A 21,146-nucleotide genomic window follows, 5' to 3' on the forward strand; every position below is an offset into this window, starting at 1 on the left:
CAGTCAATGGCTATTAGAGCTCTATGCATGTTTTCTCCACCAGGCACTCCCATCAGTTCCATAACATTAAGCCTTGACACTGCACTATCATTGAAACATAGAGCAGCATTCAGCACACCTATTTTTAAAGCATTTAATCCTATCCTACCAGAACAGTTTTTGGTATTCGTTCCCATACACAAATGTTGAAGCTTTCGTGCGGATTTTGAGTCCTGCTGTGTAAATAATTATCTATTAATCTTGTGTCACTAAGATCCCTATACATAGGTTTTATAACTTCCATTATAGCAAATGGCAAATAATGTTTATGGTTGTAGGTCTCACCTTGAGTAACAGCTCTCTGGTAGCCACTGCCAGGTGGGCAGAGTGCATGACATGGGTTGTCATCTGTGGAGGATTTATGAAAGAAGGTAGCCCATACTGCCTTTTTTCATTTTTAAGTGGAATAAGAAACTGATGCACACAATAAGAAACTCACACACACAGTTACTTTGCTGTAAACAAAATATTCATGCCAAAACAACAGCACACAATGACTAAACTCTCTGTATAAACTAAAGATAAGCAACTGTAAAGCTTTTGCAGGTTAGCCAACTTAAGGGACTAAAAAGTCATAAAAACAAAACAAATGAGAGCAAAACTTTTTTTAACTGAGCTGAATGTGTGCCATGGGGACATCGTGGTGTGTGCAGCCACTTTTAAATTTGTCTAATTTTGGTACTTTCTGTGGTCCATTTTCCTGGAAGTAAACTTTATCTTGTTCAGAAAACTACAGAGAATTTTTTAAAACAAAAATTTAAAAAAATCAATTTTTTGATAGTTATTAATGTACAAGTCACCTTAAAAAAATGCAAAATCTGTAATCTTGGTGAAGTGTTACAGAAGCTCGAAATTTAGCACAATCTTCAATGCTATATGCTTTTAATAGTTTCCATAATGAAACTCTGTCTTGAATTTTGGCAGGAAACCCAGAATGATTCTGGTCATATGTAAAGTACCCCAGCAGCAAGACGCAATCAATACCTTCATTGCACAATAACAATTGTGATATCACTGAGGGCAGTACCACTAAAACAGAGTTACTGAATGTGGTTTTCCAGAACTCTTTCACCAAAGAAGGCAAAGTGAATATTCCAGAATTTAAATATAGAATTACTGCCAACATGAGTAACTTAGAATTAGATGTCCTTGGTGTAGTGAAGCAGTTTAAATCATTTGACCTCCAGTCAAGATTGTATACCAGTCAGGTTCCTTTCAGGGTATGCTTATACAATAGATCCATCAAAAGATCCATACCTAAAGACTGGAAAGCTGCAAAGTCATGTCAGTACCCGAGAAAGGAAACAGGAGTAATCTGATGAATTACATACCCATATCACTAATGTTGATTTACATTAGGATTTTGGAGCATATGCTGTGTTTGTTTGAACATTATGAATTACCTCAAAGAAAACAATGTATTGGCAAATAGCATGGATTCAGAGAATATTGTTCTTGTGAAACACAACTAGCTCTTTATTCTCATGAAGTAATGGGTGCTATTGACTGGGGATGTCAGAATTATACTATATTTTTAGATTTCTAGAATGCTTTTGACACTGTTCTTCTCAAGTGACCTCTAATCAAATTATGGCCTCTGCTGTTCTTGATCTGTGTAAATGATTTAGGTGTCAGTTTGAGCAGCACTTTTTGGTGGTTAGCAGATGATGCTGTCATTTACCATCTTGTAAAGTCATAAGATGATCAAAATTAGGTTCACAATGATTTAGATAAGATCTGTATGGCGTTAAGAGTGGCAGTTGACTCTAAATAAAGAAGAGTCTGGGGTCATCCATGAGTATTACAAGAAATCCACTAAATTTTGATTACACAACTCTAAAGGGTGTAAATTCTACTAAATACTTAGGAATTACAATTACAAATAACTTAAATTGGAGTGATCACATAGGCAGTGTTTTGGGGAAAGCAAACAAAAGACTGTGATTTATTGCCAGAACACTTAGAAAGTGCAACAGGTCTACTAAAGAAACTGCTCACACCATGCTTGTCTTCCTACTTCTCGAGTTTTATTATGCAGTATGGAATGGGACTGACTGAGGACATCTAAAAAGTTCAAAGGAGGTCAGTTTGTTTTGTACTAGTATGGAATAGGGGGTAGGACAAGGGCCATGATATGTGAATTGGGGTGGCAATCATTAAAACAAAGGCATTTTTTGTTATGGCAGGAACTTCTTGTGAATTTTCAGTTAAGAACTTTCTCCTCAGATTGCAAAAATGTTCTGTAGGAATAATGATGGAGAAATTATTGTATTGATAAAATAAGAGAAACCAGAGCTTGCACAGAAAGGTATAAGATCTCATTTTTCCCGTGTGCCTTTTGAAGGTGGAACAGTAGAGAAATAGTTTGGAGGTAGCTGATAAACCCTCTGCCAGACGCGTAATTGTAAATTGCAGAGTAATCACAAAGATGTAGATGAGGGGAACGCTGCCAAAATTTAGTGACAGTTTACATTCCATTTTACTGAAAAGGTGTGATGAACTCAATAAATTAAAAATCATTTGAATCCAGTATATAAACACTGCAGCCATGTCTTTGTGTGAAAGGTAAATATTTTGTACAGAAAATTATGCCACCAACTATTTATGTGCAAATCACACCCAACCACACAAACCTGTTTACATTTCACAGCATGTGGAAAATGGCAAGTATAGTATTTCTCTGTTGTGAAGTAGTAATATTCACATCATACATTGGTACTTCAATTCCACAATTAAACCCTGTGGAAGGCTGCGATTGACAACTGGACTTGCCTGATGCTCCCACTGCTTCAAATTCTGAACTGAAACCATCAATTGTTTTGGTGGTGTTAATCATTATTGTTGGCTCCATTCCATTATTGCCTGTTGTCGCGATTTTGTCGTTCCAATATTTGCTTTTTATTTAGTACCAATAAGTAGTTTATAGTTCATTTTTCATGTGTCTTTGTGAATAGTGCAAAACAAAGATAATGGAATGTAGTGGAATTAAACCAGGTGATGTTAAGGGAATTAGATTGGTAAATGAGACACTTAAAGAATTAGATGAGTTTTGCTACTTGGGCAGCAAAATAACTGAACATGGCCGAAGTGGAGAGGATATAAGATGTAATTGGCAATAACAAGAAAAGCATTTCTGAAGAAGATAAATTTGTTAACTTTGAATATAGGCTAAGTGTTAGGAAGTCTTTTCTGAAAGTATTTGCCTGGAGTGTAGCCAAATATAGAAGTGAAACATGGACGATAAACAGTTTAGACAAAAAGAGAATAGAAGCCTTGGAAATGAGGTGCTACAAAAGAATGCTGAAAGTTAGATAGGTCGATCACATAACTAATGAGGAAGTACTGAATAAGATTGGGGATACAAGAAATTTATGCCATAACTTGACCAAAAGAAGCGATCAGTTGATAGGACAAATTCTGAGACATCAAAGGATCACCAGTGTTGAGGTTAAAAATTGTAGAGCGAGAACAAGAGATAAATACAGTAAGCAGATTCAGAAGGATGTAGGTTGCGGTAGTTCTCATAGATGAAGATGCTCGCACAGGATGGAGTAGCATGGAGAGCTGCATCAGACCAGTATTCTGACTGAAGACCACAACAACAACAATCGGAAGAAATTTGTAGGGTTCACAACATCCTCCATTGTGGTCCCATTGGTCGAAGGATGTCAAAAAAGCAGATACAACTGCAACTTCAAAGGCAGGCATTGTTTTGAGAGATTATCTGCTGGAGTCCACATCAGAGAGGATGATGCATTACGAAGAAGACAGCACCGGCATCCGTGCGATATCCAGTTTTGGACCTTCTGTGCAGAAACTGTTATTTTTGGAGTAGTTGAAAGTGCTGTAAATTTTGTGAGTGGTCGATGGCATTGTGACCAGAGTATAGAAAGCATAAATGTAAGTGGTATACAGTGCATACAAGGATGGTACATATTTTGAAACTGTAACAATTAAAGAATTCCAAAGAAGATTAACGAGTGATGACAAGTGTTTTTTGCAACACACACACACACACACACACACACACACACACACACACACACACACACACCCACACACACTTCTGACAACTGGGGGTGCATGCTTAAAAAGCAAGTGATTAAGAATCCAAACAATTTAAAAGCTCGTATCCAATATGGTTTCTATTCACGTTATCTCATTATGTACCAAAATTTGATGCAGCCTGTCGGAGGATGGAGGGGCTGGGGGATGAGAGAGAGAGAGAGAGAGAGAGAGAGAGAGAGCTTCAATAAACTTAAATTTAAAAAGTAATTAAATGTTCATTAATGTTAAAGTGTCAGCTCAGCTACATGTTTAATGCGCAAATGCATTGATTTTTACCAACAGACCCTCATATCCGCATTGGATCAAATAAAAAAAGTAATTTTTCAGGTATTTAAACAAAAATTTACAATTGAGCATCAGTTGTTACACTTTTAAAACAACCGAAAATTAATATTCAATGCCCAAAGAACAAAAATTTCTGTTAAAGAATATTCTTTGTTTTCAGAAACATAATTTATCTCTGCTTGAAATATGATAGGAGTGATCCCCAGTCTGATAAGATGGTCAGCACATGTTTGAATTATGATTGCTGTTACTTTTACATTCTGAACTGTCACTTCGTGGTTCATCATTCAGGATAACCATGTTAAATTTTTACTTGTCTCCTGTTGACTTCTTCACCTCTGCAGCTTCACCTGTGCTGGAAATTATATATATTTTTTAACTCCTACTCTCTACTAAAGAATAGAAAGCATGTTTTCATAAATAGTGATATAGTGTTCCATCCTTTACAACGTTAAATCACTTTATGGATGTAATGTGAACATGCATCGATTTTACATTTACTCTGTATGGTGTTCGCTCCATACAGCTCAGTTTCTGTCTGAAAACTAACCTTCAGCTATCTTCTGTAACATCATTCCTATTGTCATGGTAATCATTGTTCCTTGGGTGCATTCGCAAATCAGGAAACTGCAGCAAGTATCGCAGAGAGTATAACTGGTATGGTTGTCTGGCATTCCAGGCACATTGTGTACATCCAAACCCATGTACATACACACATAAACTATTTTTACGTTGTCTCTATTACTCCAACTAGTCACAAAGAGTAGTTATCAATTCTCCAGTTACACTGGATGAGTATTGAGCACTTAATCGCACTCATAGGATCTTCAAGTGTCATCTTCTATTATCCATTTAGTATTGCTTAATTACTTTTGCAAGCTACTTACATGTGTACTGCATCTCTGGTGCTCCTGTGAAAACAGGTTTTAATACGTGGATAGGTGAAGTGTTTCTGAGGTGGAAACTGCTGCATGTGGAAAGAGGGAGGAAAGACGTATGGCACTACTGGTGGAGAAGGGACTAAAGAAAGGAAAGACTAGGAATGTTAGAACTGAAGAAGGCAAAAAAAGACAGTCCCAAAAGACAGCTATCCATCCTATAGTTCACCCCAAGGATCCCTCCCTGGTATTTCACTGGTGGGGTGATGGAAGGAGATGATCACCAAACAAACAGAACAGATATAGCTGGCTTCACCCCCACAGGCCATGAAAATTGGTTCTAACACCCTACTGTTGACTGTCAGGAGAGTAGCAGCACAAATAGTAACCTCCATCTGTTTGATTGACAAGAATATTCAAACAAAACAAACTTGGCAGCCACTCCTCTGTCTTTACACTATCTTCAACTACAACAGACCAAGGATTTAGCTGTACTATCTTGTCCTTTAAAAATCAATCTCTCCTAAAATAAAGTACAAACCCAACCAAAGCATTGAGTATCCTCTTGACTTACTTGACTTAGTTCCTGTCGTTCCCTCTGGAACATAGGGCCATGACGAAATTCCTCCACCTGGTACGATTTCTAGTGAGTCTCTTCACATCACTCCAGGTTTTCCCAACCTCTGCAGCTTCTCTCTCAATCGTCCTTTCCCAGGTCTGTTTGGGATGACCATGTTTTCTAATTCCTTGAGGGTTCCAGTCCAACGCCACCCTAACAACAGCTCCATCTGGTTTCCTCAATGTATGCCCAATCCAGTTCCATTTTCTTTCCTTGATTTGTATATTGATTGGTTGCTGATTTGTCTTCCTCCAAAGATCATCATTTGTCATTATATCTGGCCATCTCACATTTAAAATACGCCAGAGACAGTGGTTGATAAAAACTTGGAGCTGATTTTTGATGTGGTTAGTCACCTTCCAAGTTGGAGGGCTATGCCAGCAGTAGCGTAGATACTGGCAGGGTCACCCATGCTGGAAAGGCTGAAGGGGAGGAGCCATACCAAGTGTGTCCCACAATTACCTATCGAAAACATGTCTTCTATCCTTTTTTTTTTCCTTTCCATTTCCCCCACTTAACCGATGCTGGTGGTCAAACCACATATAGGGGTGCAGAGGAAATGCCAAGCCCATATACTGAACATCTGGTAAGTCGTCAGTGCCTGGGCGATAAGGTGGCAGCCCCACCAAGGCAATCATAAGCGGTGGGCCAATCACCCGCCCTTCTTAAATAACCTGATTACTGAAACCAAGATGAGAGTATCTTCTAGATAATGTAAATTCCCTTTTTACAAAATCCAGGGCAAACAGAGATATTACTACCCATGAGAAAGTAACTTTACAAACTTATGAAAGTATCTTTACATAATACGCAAACATATTGAATCATTCCTGGCTCATCATAGCACATGCTGTTTACTGTTGCCAATGCCATCAGAAAAGAGGAGCTACTTCTTTAATACAACTAGCAACGTTTTGTTGCCTTGTCTACCATATTATTGTTTACATTTGAAACATTAAATTACACAATTACAAGGGAGATAGATTCCTCTATTTTGTAACTTTGGAGTAAGACTCAAAATTAACTGTATTCTACCTCTCCCCTCCTCTCCTCCCTTCGCCCCATTTCCTGATGAGTAAATCTTGCAAGTGGGTGCAAATATGTATTATGGATTGGGACTGATCATGTTCAAGTCTAGAATAGTGCTCTGTAGTAATGCATGTCTTGACTTAACATTGAAATATCTGCAGTTTTTATAACACTTGGTTCACCTACTTGTGTTGCAGAGAGAGCCAATTTAAGCTTCTGAGCTTCTTCAGATTTTTGGAAAACTGAAGCTGGGGAATTTGATATTCTTCGTTCTGTGAAAAGTATTCCAGTCCCTGTGCTCACACGCTGATGGTCAGAATTTTTAGTATGTTATTTATGGCACTCCCTCTTACCTTTGTGACAACATGAATTTTTCCCCTAATGTACCATCAATGACTGGATTGTAAATAAAGAAAGCACTTCTTCATAAATACTGATATATTGATCTGAATATAATAGAGGGAAACATTCCATATGGGAAAAATATATCTAAAAACAAAGATGATGTAACTTAGCAAATGAAAGCATTGGTATGTTGATAGAGACACTAACAAACACAAAATTCAAGCTTTCGCAACCCACGGTTGCTTCATCAGGAAAGAGGGAAGGAGAGGGAAAGACGAAAGGATGTGGGTTTTAAGGGAGAGGGTAAGGAGTCATTCCAATCCTGGGAGCGGAAAGACTTATCTTAGGGGGAAACAGGGACAGGTATACACTTGCGCGCGCGCCCACACACACACACACACACACACACACACACACACACACACACACATATCCATCCGCACATATACAGACACAAGCAGACATATCAATATATATCATAGATGTCTGCTTGTGTCTGTATATGTGCGGATGGATTTGTGTGTGTGTGTGTGTGTGTGTGTGTGTGTGTGTGTGTACCTGTCCCTGTTTCCCCTAAGGTAAGTCTTTCCGCTCCCAGGATTGGAATGACTCCTTACCCTCTCCCTTAAAACCCACATCCTTTCGTCTTTCCCTCTCCTTCCCTCTTTCCTGATGAAGCAATTGCAGGGAGTTTTCCTGCATTTTGAGGCATTCCTTGCCTCAACAAATTTTAGTAGTTGGCCAACATTGTAGACCTAACTTCTGAAATTGGTTGCAGCACAGCTCTTCTTGGCTTTTTATTCATATTTTCTACATCTTATACATCTTAACTGTCAGAGGAGTTCACCTTCTAAGGATCTCCTATTCTCCTGGTACATCTTAACATTCTTATTTGTTAGCAGTCAATTACATCAATCTCAGCTGGACAGTCTTCAGTCAAAACCAATAATTCATCATTTTCCTAGTCAGATAATTGTGGATGGCTGTCAATAAGAAGAGCTTCTAACTGTTCGTCAGTTATTCATCAAAGACCAAATTGAAATTAGCAGAAATACATTGTGACGTGATGTCCATGTTATTTCATAGTAACGAACAAAATTTATGCAAAAAGAAACTAATTCTCAATTCTAAGAAAGTTCTTCTTATGGGCTGGCTGCAGCTGTATAAGTCCATTTTGTAAAATAAAGAAGCTGGACAACAGTTGGTGAATCAACAATATTTTATTGTATACGTGACCGGTTTTGGAGCACTTAGTTCCACCATATGGTGTAAACTGTAATAATGGAAATACTGTGTTGCAAGACAAAATCAAAGGGATCCTCAAGTTTGTAATGTCAGATAATGAACTTTGTGGCTAAAATTTATAAAATGAATTAAAATAAATTCAAAGAGAGAACGGGATGTTACTTCACAAATAAAATCACTTAATTATGGGAGGTTATCCTCACCCTGAAGTTGTTGTGGAACGGAAGCTCCATGTCAAAAGGATAAAAGGGAAGTCCTAGAAAAATCCAAAGAAAAACAGACATCATGACCAGATACCACAATCTTGAAACATGTAAAATGCAATAAATATGGGAAGATAAATCACATATTGTGTGGGATTACTTACATAATTACTTACATAAATTCCATAAAAATCATTCTGCCATGTTGCACGACCAGGAGCACTAACAGGAAAACTATGTAATAATAAATTCTAGCAGTGAATATCGAGGCCACACATGACCCATAGTGCAGATATGGTATGAAATGGCTATGTGATTGATGAACTTTTTAAACCAGGAAACTGGGAAGTAACAGCACAAAGGAGATGGAACCATTACAACATTAGCAGGGAAGTGAACCAATACGAATATATTAAAAAAGAAAACAAAAGGAAAAATATAATGTTTGCACACCTTAACCTGCCTGGGTAATGTCATAATTAAGTAGAATATTTTTGTGATATAGACCAGTACAGTCATAATGGTATTGAGAGGATGGGAATAAAGTCTTCTTAAGATTTCAGTTTCTTCAAGGATATTGAGTATCTGACCTTTTTCTGCAGTGTCAAAGACGGATAAGTTATTACTAACCTGCTGCAGCTGATGCTGGTTGTCAGATTGATTGTCAAAGTTGAACAGGAATTGTCCAGGTGTAAGTGTTCTTTAACTCTTGTATGAAAATGGTTCTTTAAATCTTGTATGAAAATTCCTACCTATCTGGCCAGTGTATCTGCTCTTACACATCTGGCTTGTATCAGTATGACAGACATCAGGATAGGAGAAGGGATCCTTTTCGAAGACTTCATGGTTCTTTAACCTACTGCAGAAACTGTTTGGTATGAGAAATGCTGAGCTATGTTTGGCTGACATCAGTTTATTTTACACTTCTCTCGGGTATGTATCCATGATGTGGAATCTTTTAAAACTTGTTCATTTCTCCAGTGGAATGATTCCCTTCCATGAGCCCTCAAGCTTTACTATTATTTTTTTATTAAATTTCTCAATCATAGACCCTGGGTACCAATTGTGTGTGGTAGTATACTTGATTAAACTGAACTCTTTCATATTCCTCTGATGTGATAGGAACAGTATTCAATCTGTTCAAGAGAGACTGGAAGACAGACCGCGCCATGAGCACAGCTTTGGGTGCAACAGGAGGTGATGTGAGTGAGGACCTCAGTGCTGAATGATGTAGTGCTCCAACCTCGTGGGGAGTCTGGCCATGACTGCATCCGTGTGGCGAAGGTGCAGGAGAACAGGACCAGTGTCGGGCTATGACCAGAGGGGCAGTGAGCATGCAACAGGTGAAGTTTGTGGCACCCTCATAAGGAAGGCCGGCCACGGCTGTATCTTTGTGGTGAAAGCGAGAAGTGGCCGGGCAGCATTGAGTATGGCTGAAGGGAAGGGGTAATAGGGCCGGGCAGGACGTCAACGCCAAGTGACCCATGGAGCTGCATCATGTGGTCACCAACCTTGTCACTAACTGATGTCCAAGCGATGCCAACCTTAGTAAAAGGGCTGACCATAGCAACGTGCGAAGCAGTGTTGGGTGTTGGGCATAGCTGGCGGTGGGCGGTTGACGGGATGAGGCGCAGGGCCAACTGACATTTGCCTCATCGCTAGCTTGGAACTGGGCAGTACCTCCCTTGAGAGGAAGGCTGGCCATGGCTGCAGGAGTTTCAGGCACAGCTAGAGGGAGTGTGACTGGGTGACTGATGAGACCAGGAGCTGATGCTGGAGCTGTAGGAGTCACTGGAGCCATAGGAGTCTTCACTAGAGCCTGAGGGAGCACTGGAGCCAATTCAGATGCTTTATCAGCTCTGATATACAGGCAAGCAATACCAGCTACCAGTGATGAACAACCTCCAAAAACACAAAGGGAAGAGTGAATATAAACACATGGTAATTTGTGTCCATGCAGTCCACAAAAATGCAAAAAATGTACACAAACGTGTTATTACATCACTCACACGAAACAGTACATGACATGCACACTAAAGCAATATCTCCCGTAACCCAGAAGCAACCGATAATGAAGCCAACTAGCCACAATGCCACCTCGAGAATGCACTAACACACAGGGAAAGCAATCTGGAGGGAGCACAAAGACACACAGTGCCGGAACCGATCAATCATTGCTGAAAAAGTGTACCCTCGTCGCCGCTATTGATATGAGACCACAGTAGAACACACGTTTTTATCCTTGTCACCACTGTTAAAACACATTGTGGGTGAAGCAAGCTTCAGTGAATGATGATTCCTGTTTGCACTCATGAATTGAAAAGTTGGAGGCATAACTACCTTTTTCATTTGCCTCTCCAGACGTATTTCACCGCTCCCTAGAACAAAATAATTTTTTGCCTTCTGCTGCCAGATGTCGTTTGATACATTTAGCACGAAAAATAAATTATAGTGTATTTTCAGGTGATGTTCATAACAGTCAAAGTTAAGCCTAACCTAAAAGTTCACATTTAAAGATTTGACATAATTACGTATAAATCTTTGCACGAGACACACACAGGAACGTGTGTAACTTAAGTTAACCGTAAGTGGTCAGTATGTTCTCATTTGTTTCACTGAGAAAGTGTTTCATAATTATAAAATGAGTCATTTGACATCACAGAGAGACTTTGCAATTACTGTTAATGGAACATTCAAATAAATAAGTATATTAATAACTAAGTAACTATCTATCCCCATCTAAAGAAATCTACATCAGGATCGCCATGCAGTTGCTTGATTTACAATCCACTGTATTCACCATTGTGTCTCCATTGGAGATCTATATTACAGCTTCACTAAAAGAGCATTCCTTCTTTAAGATAATGTGACATATTTTTGTATGATATTTAAATTGTGTGGAAAGTGGTTGATTTAGTACTCACTAGTGCAAAAATGAACATTTCTCACTGTGAAGTGTGATTGATCAATGTTTGCACTCATGTGCTCTGTGAAAACAGACAACAGCTCCTGGATTAATGAAATCCTGACTGCCCAGTGTATAATGATTTCTGGTAGTAATTTCTTTCACTGTTAAAAAGAATTCCAAATCTTTTTGTATGCTTCAGTGGTAAGTACATTGTGCTTTGATTGATTTTTCACTTTTTCTGTTAGTAGAGGGTCACCTGGTGCATCATAGACACATATTCTTGTTATGTTGTTCATTATTTGATTGCAGCTGCTTTTATTTATATTTGACTAGTTGAATTGGCAAATCTTTTACTGTGTGACTGTACTAATTGAACACGGAATAATTTGCTTTATCTCTCTTTAAAGGTTCTGCTCCAGTTGTCACTTTGTGTGAGAATCAGGAGAAGTGTGTCGATGCTGGAGTACAAACTGCGTCTCCTCCATTGCTCCAGCAGCAACTGCAACGAGACAACGAACAGCCGTCGGCTTTGCCTCGGAATGGAAAGTCTGATGTAAAGTTGGGCAGTGATGCTGCTGCTAATGTGCCAGATGATTTGTGGGAATGGGAATGTTTCTGTTGTGCACAGATCTTCAAAAGTTCATCATATTTGCAGAAACATCTCAACAACAGCAATTGTTTTAAGGTTTGTCGGAAATTCTTGTCAAAGATTATCAGCCAAAACAGGGAAATGATAAAAGAATGCTGTAAATGGGAAATGTATGACAGATCTAGAAGAATGACTGACCATAATTTTGGGGAATGTGTTACTGTCTTGATGTTTCTTGTTCTCTGTGCTCTTTTTGTATCATCTGCAAAGGAACTTTCTTCTGGTGACTCCTCTTACTTTAAATAAATCAAATTTTGTAATAAGTCATTGTAAGAGTGATATTTTTATGTATTTTTAAAAATATGTGGTTGAAGGAGATGGACCTTGGCACGTTCTACTGTGAGAAAAGGGAGGAAGAAAGACTATATGAATGTCTGGACATGTCTTTCGTTCTGAATGAGGTGGTGGGGTAATGAAACTGCTGGACTCTTGTTTAGGGAGAGGAAATCCAGATTCAAATTGTTGTCTGTATGTTGCTCATCAGCAAGAAAATGCAATAGGTTGTGAAACAATCAACTGTAAATTATAATCTACCATTGAAAGTAAAGCATGTGCAAAATTTACATGCAAACATAGTTTGCAGCTCATGAGAGGAAAGCTTTTTATCTATAGAAATTACTGCCTGGTGGTAAATCACTGAATGGTGATAAATCATTGCATGGAGGACATGGAGGAGACATTGGATTGCAGATAGAAGCACAGGGGGGGGGGGGAGGACTAATTAGCGGCTCTTCCTGATTCCTGAGAGCTCTCTCCTTCTTCACCTTGGAGTTACCCCCAGAGAAAGAACTGACTGATAAAACCTGTGCATTGGGTAAGTGCTTCCCCAGCCATAAGTGAGTAGTGAGCCATGTACTCATCGTGGTGATACCACTTCAAGTGGTACTTTCTCTTGGACAACTGATAGCAATTCGGTAAGAATTTGTGCAAATCGTTTACCTATTAAGGTTTCTTTGGTGTAGTTGGGACCAATCAGGTAGTCTGCAGGAATCATGCACCATGCATTCACACTCCACTGCCTCGGATGTTCAACCTGTGTCATCAAATGCTGATTCTCAAAGGCCCAAGAATCCATATTTCTTAGTAAGTTTCTTAGGATAGCCACAGGTTGCACTCTGTATGTTTTATGGACCAGTGTGAATTTAACAAGATCATAATCAGAAACTCAGGAATTTACAGTTTAAAGTACACTAGTTGGCTGATTACAGTGCCAATGTTGGAGATTCAGTGAATCACTGACATCAGCAATGCAATCGAGCAATTACTGTACTTTAAACTGTTAATTCCAGCATTTGTGGTGATGCTCTTGCTAAATTTAAGAGTGAAACCGACCAATAAAACATAGTGAATGCAACTTGTGGCTGTCCTGAGAAACTTAATTTCAACAGTTGCTGGTTTCCCTGCAGGCAATATCAGCACTTACCAATTTCTTAGATTCAGCTTTCCGTGAAATTTGGAGGAAAGTGGGAGGTGGGTTGGACAACATGTCCTGAAGTTGCCTCAGAACCGAGTAACAGAATTTCATTCGCCCTCTGCAGTTCTGCTGGTGAAGTGGTATATCATACCAAGTCTATTAACAAAGTTTCAAGAACTAGCTTTAAATAATTACTCTAGGGATATACTACAACCCCTGTGTATCACACATATAGGGATCATGAGGTTACTGTACACACAGAGGCATTCAAACAGTCATTCTTTCTGTGCCCCATATGTGAATCGAGCAGGAAGAAACCTTAATAGTTGGTACAATGTGACGTATCCTCTGCGATGCACTTCACGGTTGGTTGCAGAGTATAGATGTAGGTGTAAATGTAGAGGTGGCATCAGTTAACTATAGTGGCAGTTCTGCTTTTGTTGCTTCCAGAGCTTTGATTTAAAGATGCATGCCAAAAATTGAATGGATTTGTAAAACAGGGAACTGAGGCATAAAGATTATTAAATAATCACAATACTTTATGAGCTTAGTGTCAAGATACACACTTACATTGCATAATTACATCAGCAAAACAAACAAAAAGGGAATCACAAAAGAATGATAAAGATGGAAGCTTTTTGACTCAAAATGTGAAGAATACTGGGCTGACTTACTCCAGACGCAATCCTACTTTCTTTAGAGGTAACATACAGATAATGAGCAACAACTTCCAGAACATGTTGTTTTGTTGGATCCACTGGTTCCAGGGTTGGTCCTTACCCTGTGCATAGTGTTCCAGTCCTTTTCCAAAAGCAATTTCTTGCACATTCACTGAATTATCATTCTTGTTGAACATCATCTTTCAGGATACCTTTGTGGGTACAGCTCAGTTGTTCCTTCGTGTTGCTTCTACACTTTCTGTAGAGAAGTAGTATATCTAGTGTCTCTTGGTTTGTGTAAGACACTTATGTTTTCAAACTAACCAGCACTTGACATACAAGAATGAGACAGACAGTATGAAAGCTAAATTTCACCTATGTCCCTTTTGTACTGGTATCACAGTTATGCAATCCAATGTGATTAATTTCCTCAGTTGGTTATGAAATCACAAACTTCCGCATAAAACAGCAGTCAGTTTCATATTCAAAACAGATAAATCATAAGTTCTAAATATATCATTTTCTTGGAAAGTGCTGTTGAATTCAACTTGTAAAGAACTATGATATTAGCAGCAGAAATTAGTAGTGTTCCTATCGAAAAAGAAGAGTTGATATCAATGTCTTTGCAGTTAATATAGCTATGAAAAGAGACTATATGTTGTTTATTGAAAACTTTTCACAGTTCATCTGGCTCAAAATAGAATGACAATATCTTAAACAGTTCTTGAAATATCACACTGTATATGGTGGCAGCAATAGTACACTGAAAACATAAAACTTCTGTTCATTTTGTTACATACTATACCTAATCATTAGCCAAATCATGATTTATTTGTCCACTTGCAGTTTGATGGTGAACATTATGGAATGCAGCTAAATAATCGATCAGCATTCCGTCCAGGCAGGTGGCCTCCACAGCAGGATGCTATTGTTCCAAAGCATATCAGGGTGAGTTCTCTGCTGTTATTGCATTTCACATATTACACTGAATGTACTGTTGAGAGAAAGTGCTACTTATGTACTCACGTCCATTGACATCACGAATTGTAGCTGTGTACGAGTAAAATAGGTGGGTTCATAAAGCATTCTGCGCAGGGACAGACAAAGCATACTTGGTAGCGGCGCCAGTGTGCTCTGTATCCTTGTCCCACACAGCACCTTGCTGCCTATTCTGTTATCCGGCAGTGTTACTGCAAGTGCCACATTGGCCACAGTTTCTGCTTCTGACACTCTATGCAAAATAATTGTATGTTTAGAACGTTATCATCATTTTTAACACAACACTAGACATGTCTTGTTTATGCCACCACTAATAACTACACTGGCTAAGTGCTCTTGTCATACATACATCAACATTAAAATCAATACTAAATGTTCTAAGTGCACCCCAAGTGCACACTACTGACAGATGCAGCAGACTAACACTATTGGCTTGCGTATCTTGGGGTACACTGCTCCCGTGTGCTGCGAATTCCCACATCATCAACCTTCTTATATGCTCACCACTACAGTATAAGGACGACCACAAAAGAAGTATGCATAAGTTTGGCAAGGTGTCAAGGTGAAGTAAATGACATCTTTTAGGTAAAAAGTGCACTTATTTTTATGGGTAATCCGTTTTTAGCACATGCACTGTCCAAAATTTTTTAGTGGTTATATTCCATCCCTGAAGTGCCATTCTGGAAGGTCAGCAAAATACCTGTACAGCTGTCACAATCCTTTGAATTCCAAACATTTCCAGCCACAAATCTTGAATGATGTATGAAAAGTTGGAATTCAGGGTGGTAGGTTTGGCGAATAGGGTGGACATTTCAACTAATAGGGCTTAAATCCTTCAGATTTCTCGCTGCCAAGGCACTTTTGTTGACACAAGCATTGTTCTAATAAAAGAAGACACTTTTCTTGTGCAATCCAGATCACTTCTTCTGTATTTTGTCGTTCATTTGATACAGAAGGGTTGCCTAGTAATTATCTAGCTACTGTCCTAACCTTTTGTTAGGTGATCTAGCGTGCAGATTTCATCCACCACTTTAAAATTTAAATTGGTATATCATTTGTAACATGTAGTGGATCCATGTCTGAGCCACAGTAACAAATTTGAGCAGAACATCTGTTGAGTTTTCCATGACCTCCCTGTGCCTCTTAGGGTAAATCCAAGCATGTACTACATCTCTAATGACCTTGTCATCAACATGACTTTAAACCTTAACCTTTCCTCCTGCCTTCTGATCATTTGAATAAACATTAAAAAAAAAAAAAAAGACTGTTTCTAAAATCTGAAACTATTCTGCAGAGCAGCTTGACATTTGACAACTTTATTGTGCGGCCTGAATTAACACTATAGAAACAGAATTTCACAGATATTTATGTCATTTTTACTGCAGCCTGAGAACTAGTCACCTTGGCCTAATTTGACTGATCAGTTATTAAGACATATGTGGAAAGGGTACATAATAGGATTTTGAATTGTGGGTATTTTTTTACTACTCATTGACGGAGAAGAAACTACTGTGTTTTTCCCACTCCTAAATCATAATGTTGTACACTCAGAAAAATAGATTTTTGATTTCACTCGCAATTGTTTCTTCTTTCGTCACATTTTGGTTCATAATCAGTCTGACTATCCTAAACTGGTGTAAACAGTTAAGTATACATTGATCAGCCAGAACATTATGACCACTGACCTACTATCGATATGAACCTGTCCAGGCGATAGCAGCATCACCTGGCGAGGAATGACTGCTAGTCAGACACACGTGCAGTACTGGTAGTATCAGTGAGCGTGCTGCCCATGTGTAGAATGTGGAGGGTGTGTTATCTATCTGAGTTTGACCAAGGGCAGATTGTGATGGCCCAGAGGCTCAGCATGAGAATTTCAGAAACTGCACAACTTGTTGGGTGTTTGGGCATTGCTGTGGCCAGTGTCTTCAACACATGGTGAAACCATCTCCAGACATCGTGGGGTTTGGCGGCCACCCCTTGTTACAGATATCGGACATCCGCAATCAATTTCTGATGCAGTTTAATGTACTGGAACAGCTGTAGTTTGAGATACATTATGTTGCATAGGAATAGCTGCTTACTAGTTCTTGAACGGATGACTCATGATGGAGGAGGACAGTTTTTAGTTAATGGAATTGCTTGGAAACTGAAAGAAAAGTGTGTAACTACATGTCCATGTTGTGTTATGCAGTTAGTACATGGTCTGGTACTGTTTTACACCAGTGTGACATGGATTCGATGCATTTATATTTAATTCATGAGTGAGATAATGTCAACCCTCAGGAAAAGAGATGTTCAACAGCACAGCAGTAGTGGAAGATGCTGGTCTAACTACAATAAGTTTTACTGACAGACCAATACGGTAGTCTGAGGTGAAATTTCCTACAGCAGTCTCAGGTTTCATACATGTGTACAAATTACTGTCTTACCCAAAAGAAATATATTCCAAATAAACGTAAGTACAGCATTTATGGTGGTTCCATTGGAATAATGAGGATGCATAGTAATGCGTTTTAAATACTCTGGTGATTAATTTGTGTTGAGAAGTTTGGTACTTGCCTGTGTGAGTAAGTGGCTGCATCTGGTTGTATATCTAGTTCATAGTTTCTGCATTTCATTGTAAAATTAAATTCTTGCAGGTTTAAACAGATTTAATTTATTGCAGAACTAAACCCCATAATAGTAACTAGACATTTCAGTCCAAGCAACTATACGTGGACAGCAATGGAGTACTAACAACAGCAAAGAATAAATATGTGTCAGAGACTGTGACCAGTGTAAATTGTTGTCCCTCAAGCATGTGTTGGAACTTCCTGATAGTGCCATATGCTGCAGCATACAATTCATGATCGCAGGTTGCCCACGCTCTGTTGAAATCGGTAGATAATTTCTTGCTGAAAAATGCCAAGTGCTGCCAGTGTTCATCTGCTTGTTGTTGCAGTACGGCATCAATTTTGGCAGGAGACTCATCAACCATAGAGCGAGAGGTGCCCTCGGAACTAGGTGCGCTGACAGAGTAGCCTCTGCGATAGTGATCTTCACTTTGGTAACTGCCAATTCGACCTTGCTAGTCCATAGCAGTTTTATCGTTAGTTTTGGTGGACTTTGTATTACGTTGTTCAATGGAACAGCTAAGAGTGAATGATGGCACACGAAATAGTGATAAAAAATTGATGGTGCTGGGAAATCGTCACAACTCTCCTACTGTCAAAGGCTGTGGAAAGTTAATTATGGCCTTGACTCTCTCTTGTGGGTGATGGCGTAACCCAGGAATTGGACCTCAGCTGTCCACATACACACTTCAATGGACTGATAAGTAAATCCTGTGAACAGAGGTGAGTAAAAACTTGGTGCAAGTGTGTTAGGTGTTCTGTGTCCGAGCTTCACCCCACCAAGGCATCAGTGTAAGTATAGCAAAAATCAAGACTGCCTGAGACTTTGTTCACGAACTGTTGAAAGGTCAGTGCAAAATTGCATAGTCTGAAAGTCATTCTGGTAAATTCAAATGATCGAATGGGATGCATACAGAAGTTTTAGCTACATCATCTGAAGCGACGGGTACCTGATAGAATGCATGTATGAAGTCCAATATGGAGAGATGCGTTTGCCATGAATGATGGCTGCCTAGTCTTTTGATTTGTGGTACTGGATAATGATCAGGGCTAATCCTGGCATTGAGCAGTCTGTAATTCCCGCAAGGGTGCCATCTGTTATTCTTCTTCTTCTTCTTCTTCTTCTTCAAGATTACGTGGAGTGGGGACACTCAACTACAGCTAGGCGGATGGCAGATTCTGAGTGCGAGCATACTTTCGACTTTGCTGATGTTAAATGATGATGTCAAGCATGGACTGGCATTCCTGGTGTGATCAGAATATAGTGCATCATCAAATGCTACCCCTGCTAGTGGAAGTAGTTGCTGATTGATTTCCAGGAACTGCAGCAATAGTTCTGCAAACGGAAAACCATCTGTGATTGTCCAGACTGCAGTATCATCAATACTGTGTACCAATTACGTTGGTAGTATTGTATTGTATGTTAACCGGGGACCTAGAAACAACGGCGAGGCTCGGTCCCCGCCGCAGCCGCAGTGGTCCACAACCCCACGACGACTACCGCAGTCCACTTTACCCCTCCGCTGCCCCACACCGAACCCAGGGTTATCGTGCGGTTTGGCCCCCTGTGGATCCCCCAGGGAATGTCTCACACCAGACGAGTGTAACCCCTATGTTTGTGTGGTAGAGTAATGGTGGTGTACGCGTACGTGGAGAACTTGTTTGCGCAGCAATCACCGACATAGTGTAACTGAGGCGGAATAAGGGGAACCAGCCCACATTCGCCAAGGCAGATGGAAAACCGCCTAAAAACCATCCACAGACTAGCCGGTTCACCGGACCTTGACGCAAATCCTCCGGGCGGATTCGTGCTGGGCACCAGGCGCTCCTTCGCACCCGGAAAGCCGCCCGTTAGACCGCACTGCTAACCGGGCGGGCATAAGTTGGTAGTAGTGTCAAGGAAGGAACGATGATGGAGGTCAGGTAGGAGTCCATAGAATGAAAAAAATCTGCCTGAGAATAGGGTGTACCACATCTGCCACAATAAATTGCCACTCGAACTTAAGATGGAGGCCTAGATTCAATACCATTGTGGCACGACTGTATGTTTGCATGGTGGAACCATTGGCTGCAAAAAGGCAGCAGTCATCGTTGTTGGGGTGAGGTTGCTGGGCAGATGGATATGCTGACATGTCAGCACCTGTGTCCACTAAGAAATGCAGCTTTGTATAATGTTCTGTGATGAACAGTTGATGGCTGCCATCTGGTGAGCCAGTCACCATCACTGACATCGGATGCATTTCCCATCTCACACGGGGGACTGCATTTCCACGCGTCTGAATTGAATTGCCTGTGGTTCCAACAGATTTTTGCAGTGGTAGCCGAGTGGATGCACTTCCTCTGTGAGTGGTGGTGATGTTACTGGTGACTTGAGTGTTGTGTCTACAGGACAGCGACTTGTGCAGTAAGTTCGGCAATCTGTGCTTGCAATGCAGCAAGAGTATTATCTGCTTGAGGTTGTGGACAAACAGCTGTGACATCGCGGATGGGTCCATTTTGGCACAAGGCGATCTTCAATTTGTGCGAGTGTGTTGAGATCGCCAGCGCATACCGTCAGTATGTTCTGTGCATCAAGTGGAAGATGCGACAACTAGATATTGCATAAGATGTCTTCATTAACAGTGTTACTCACTGGAGTCTGCAGGTGGCACAGTAACTGGAAAGGAGTGTGAGCACCTAGCTCCATGGGGTGGAAACTTCTAGCCGCTTTGTCGCAGACTGCGACGTGTGGGTAATCAAGGCATTCTGGATGGTCATATAATGGTTGGTGCTTGCTGGTAATGCGAAAATGTCCTGCACCTCTGTAGCCATGTCCTCTTGTATTGCAGCAACAGTGTAGCTATACTTTGTGCAATTTCTTCATCACCACTGTAGAGTCTTGTACCATGGGTAGCAAGGGAGAGGATGTTGTTTGGTAGCTGGTATCGTCTTTCTACAACACAACTGCACACTTGGATTAACAGGATTCTTTATTTACATGAACAGGAAGCTACTTACTTTTAACAGAGCCCATGTGCTGTGGTACAAGCTCTTCCGTGATAGCCCATGTAGCCTCACTGCTGGTGAAATACATGTTCCCCTATAAACACTACTCTGGTCACTCTGCGAGTGAATGACAGACGCCAACTAGAATGTGTTGTTTGTGAGTGAGTGATTGAGGCCCTCTGGTCAGCAGCAATGAACTAAATACT

The 21,146-nt window shown here is 40.0% G+C and overlaps 1 protein-coding gene across 4 annotated transcripts in view; it reads left to right on the forward strand.

Annotated features, from left to right (window-relative positions):
* Window positions 1-21,146, forward strand: part of LOC126194770 (PR domain zinc finger protein 10-like) — a 208,324-nt gene that overhangs the window by 58,221 nt on the left and 128,957 nt on the right. For all 4 annotated transcript variants that reach the window (XM_049933056.1, XM_049933055.1, XM_049933057.1 and 1 more), the window contains 2 exons: window positions 12,027-12,304; window positions 15,188-15,289. In XM_049933056.1, the coding sequence (XP_049789013.1) occupies window positions 12,027-12,304; window positions 15,188-15,289 (380 nt within the window). The remainder of the gene's footprint in view (window positions 1-12,026; window positions 12,305-15,187; window positions 15,290-21,146) is intronic.

This window comes from Schistocerca nitens, chromosome 7 (assembly GCF_023898315.1).
Source record: "Schistocerca nitens isolate TAMUIC-IGC-003100 chromosome 7, iqSchNite1.1, whole genome shotgun sequence".
In the NCBI taxonomy this organism is placed as follows: domain Eukaryota; kingdom Metazoa; phylum Arthropoda; class Insecta; order Orthoptera; family Acrididae; genus Schistocerca; species Schistocerca nitens.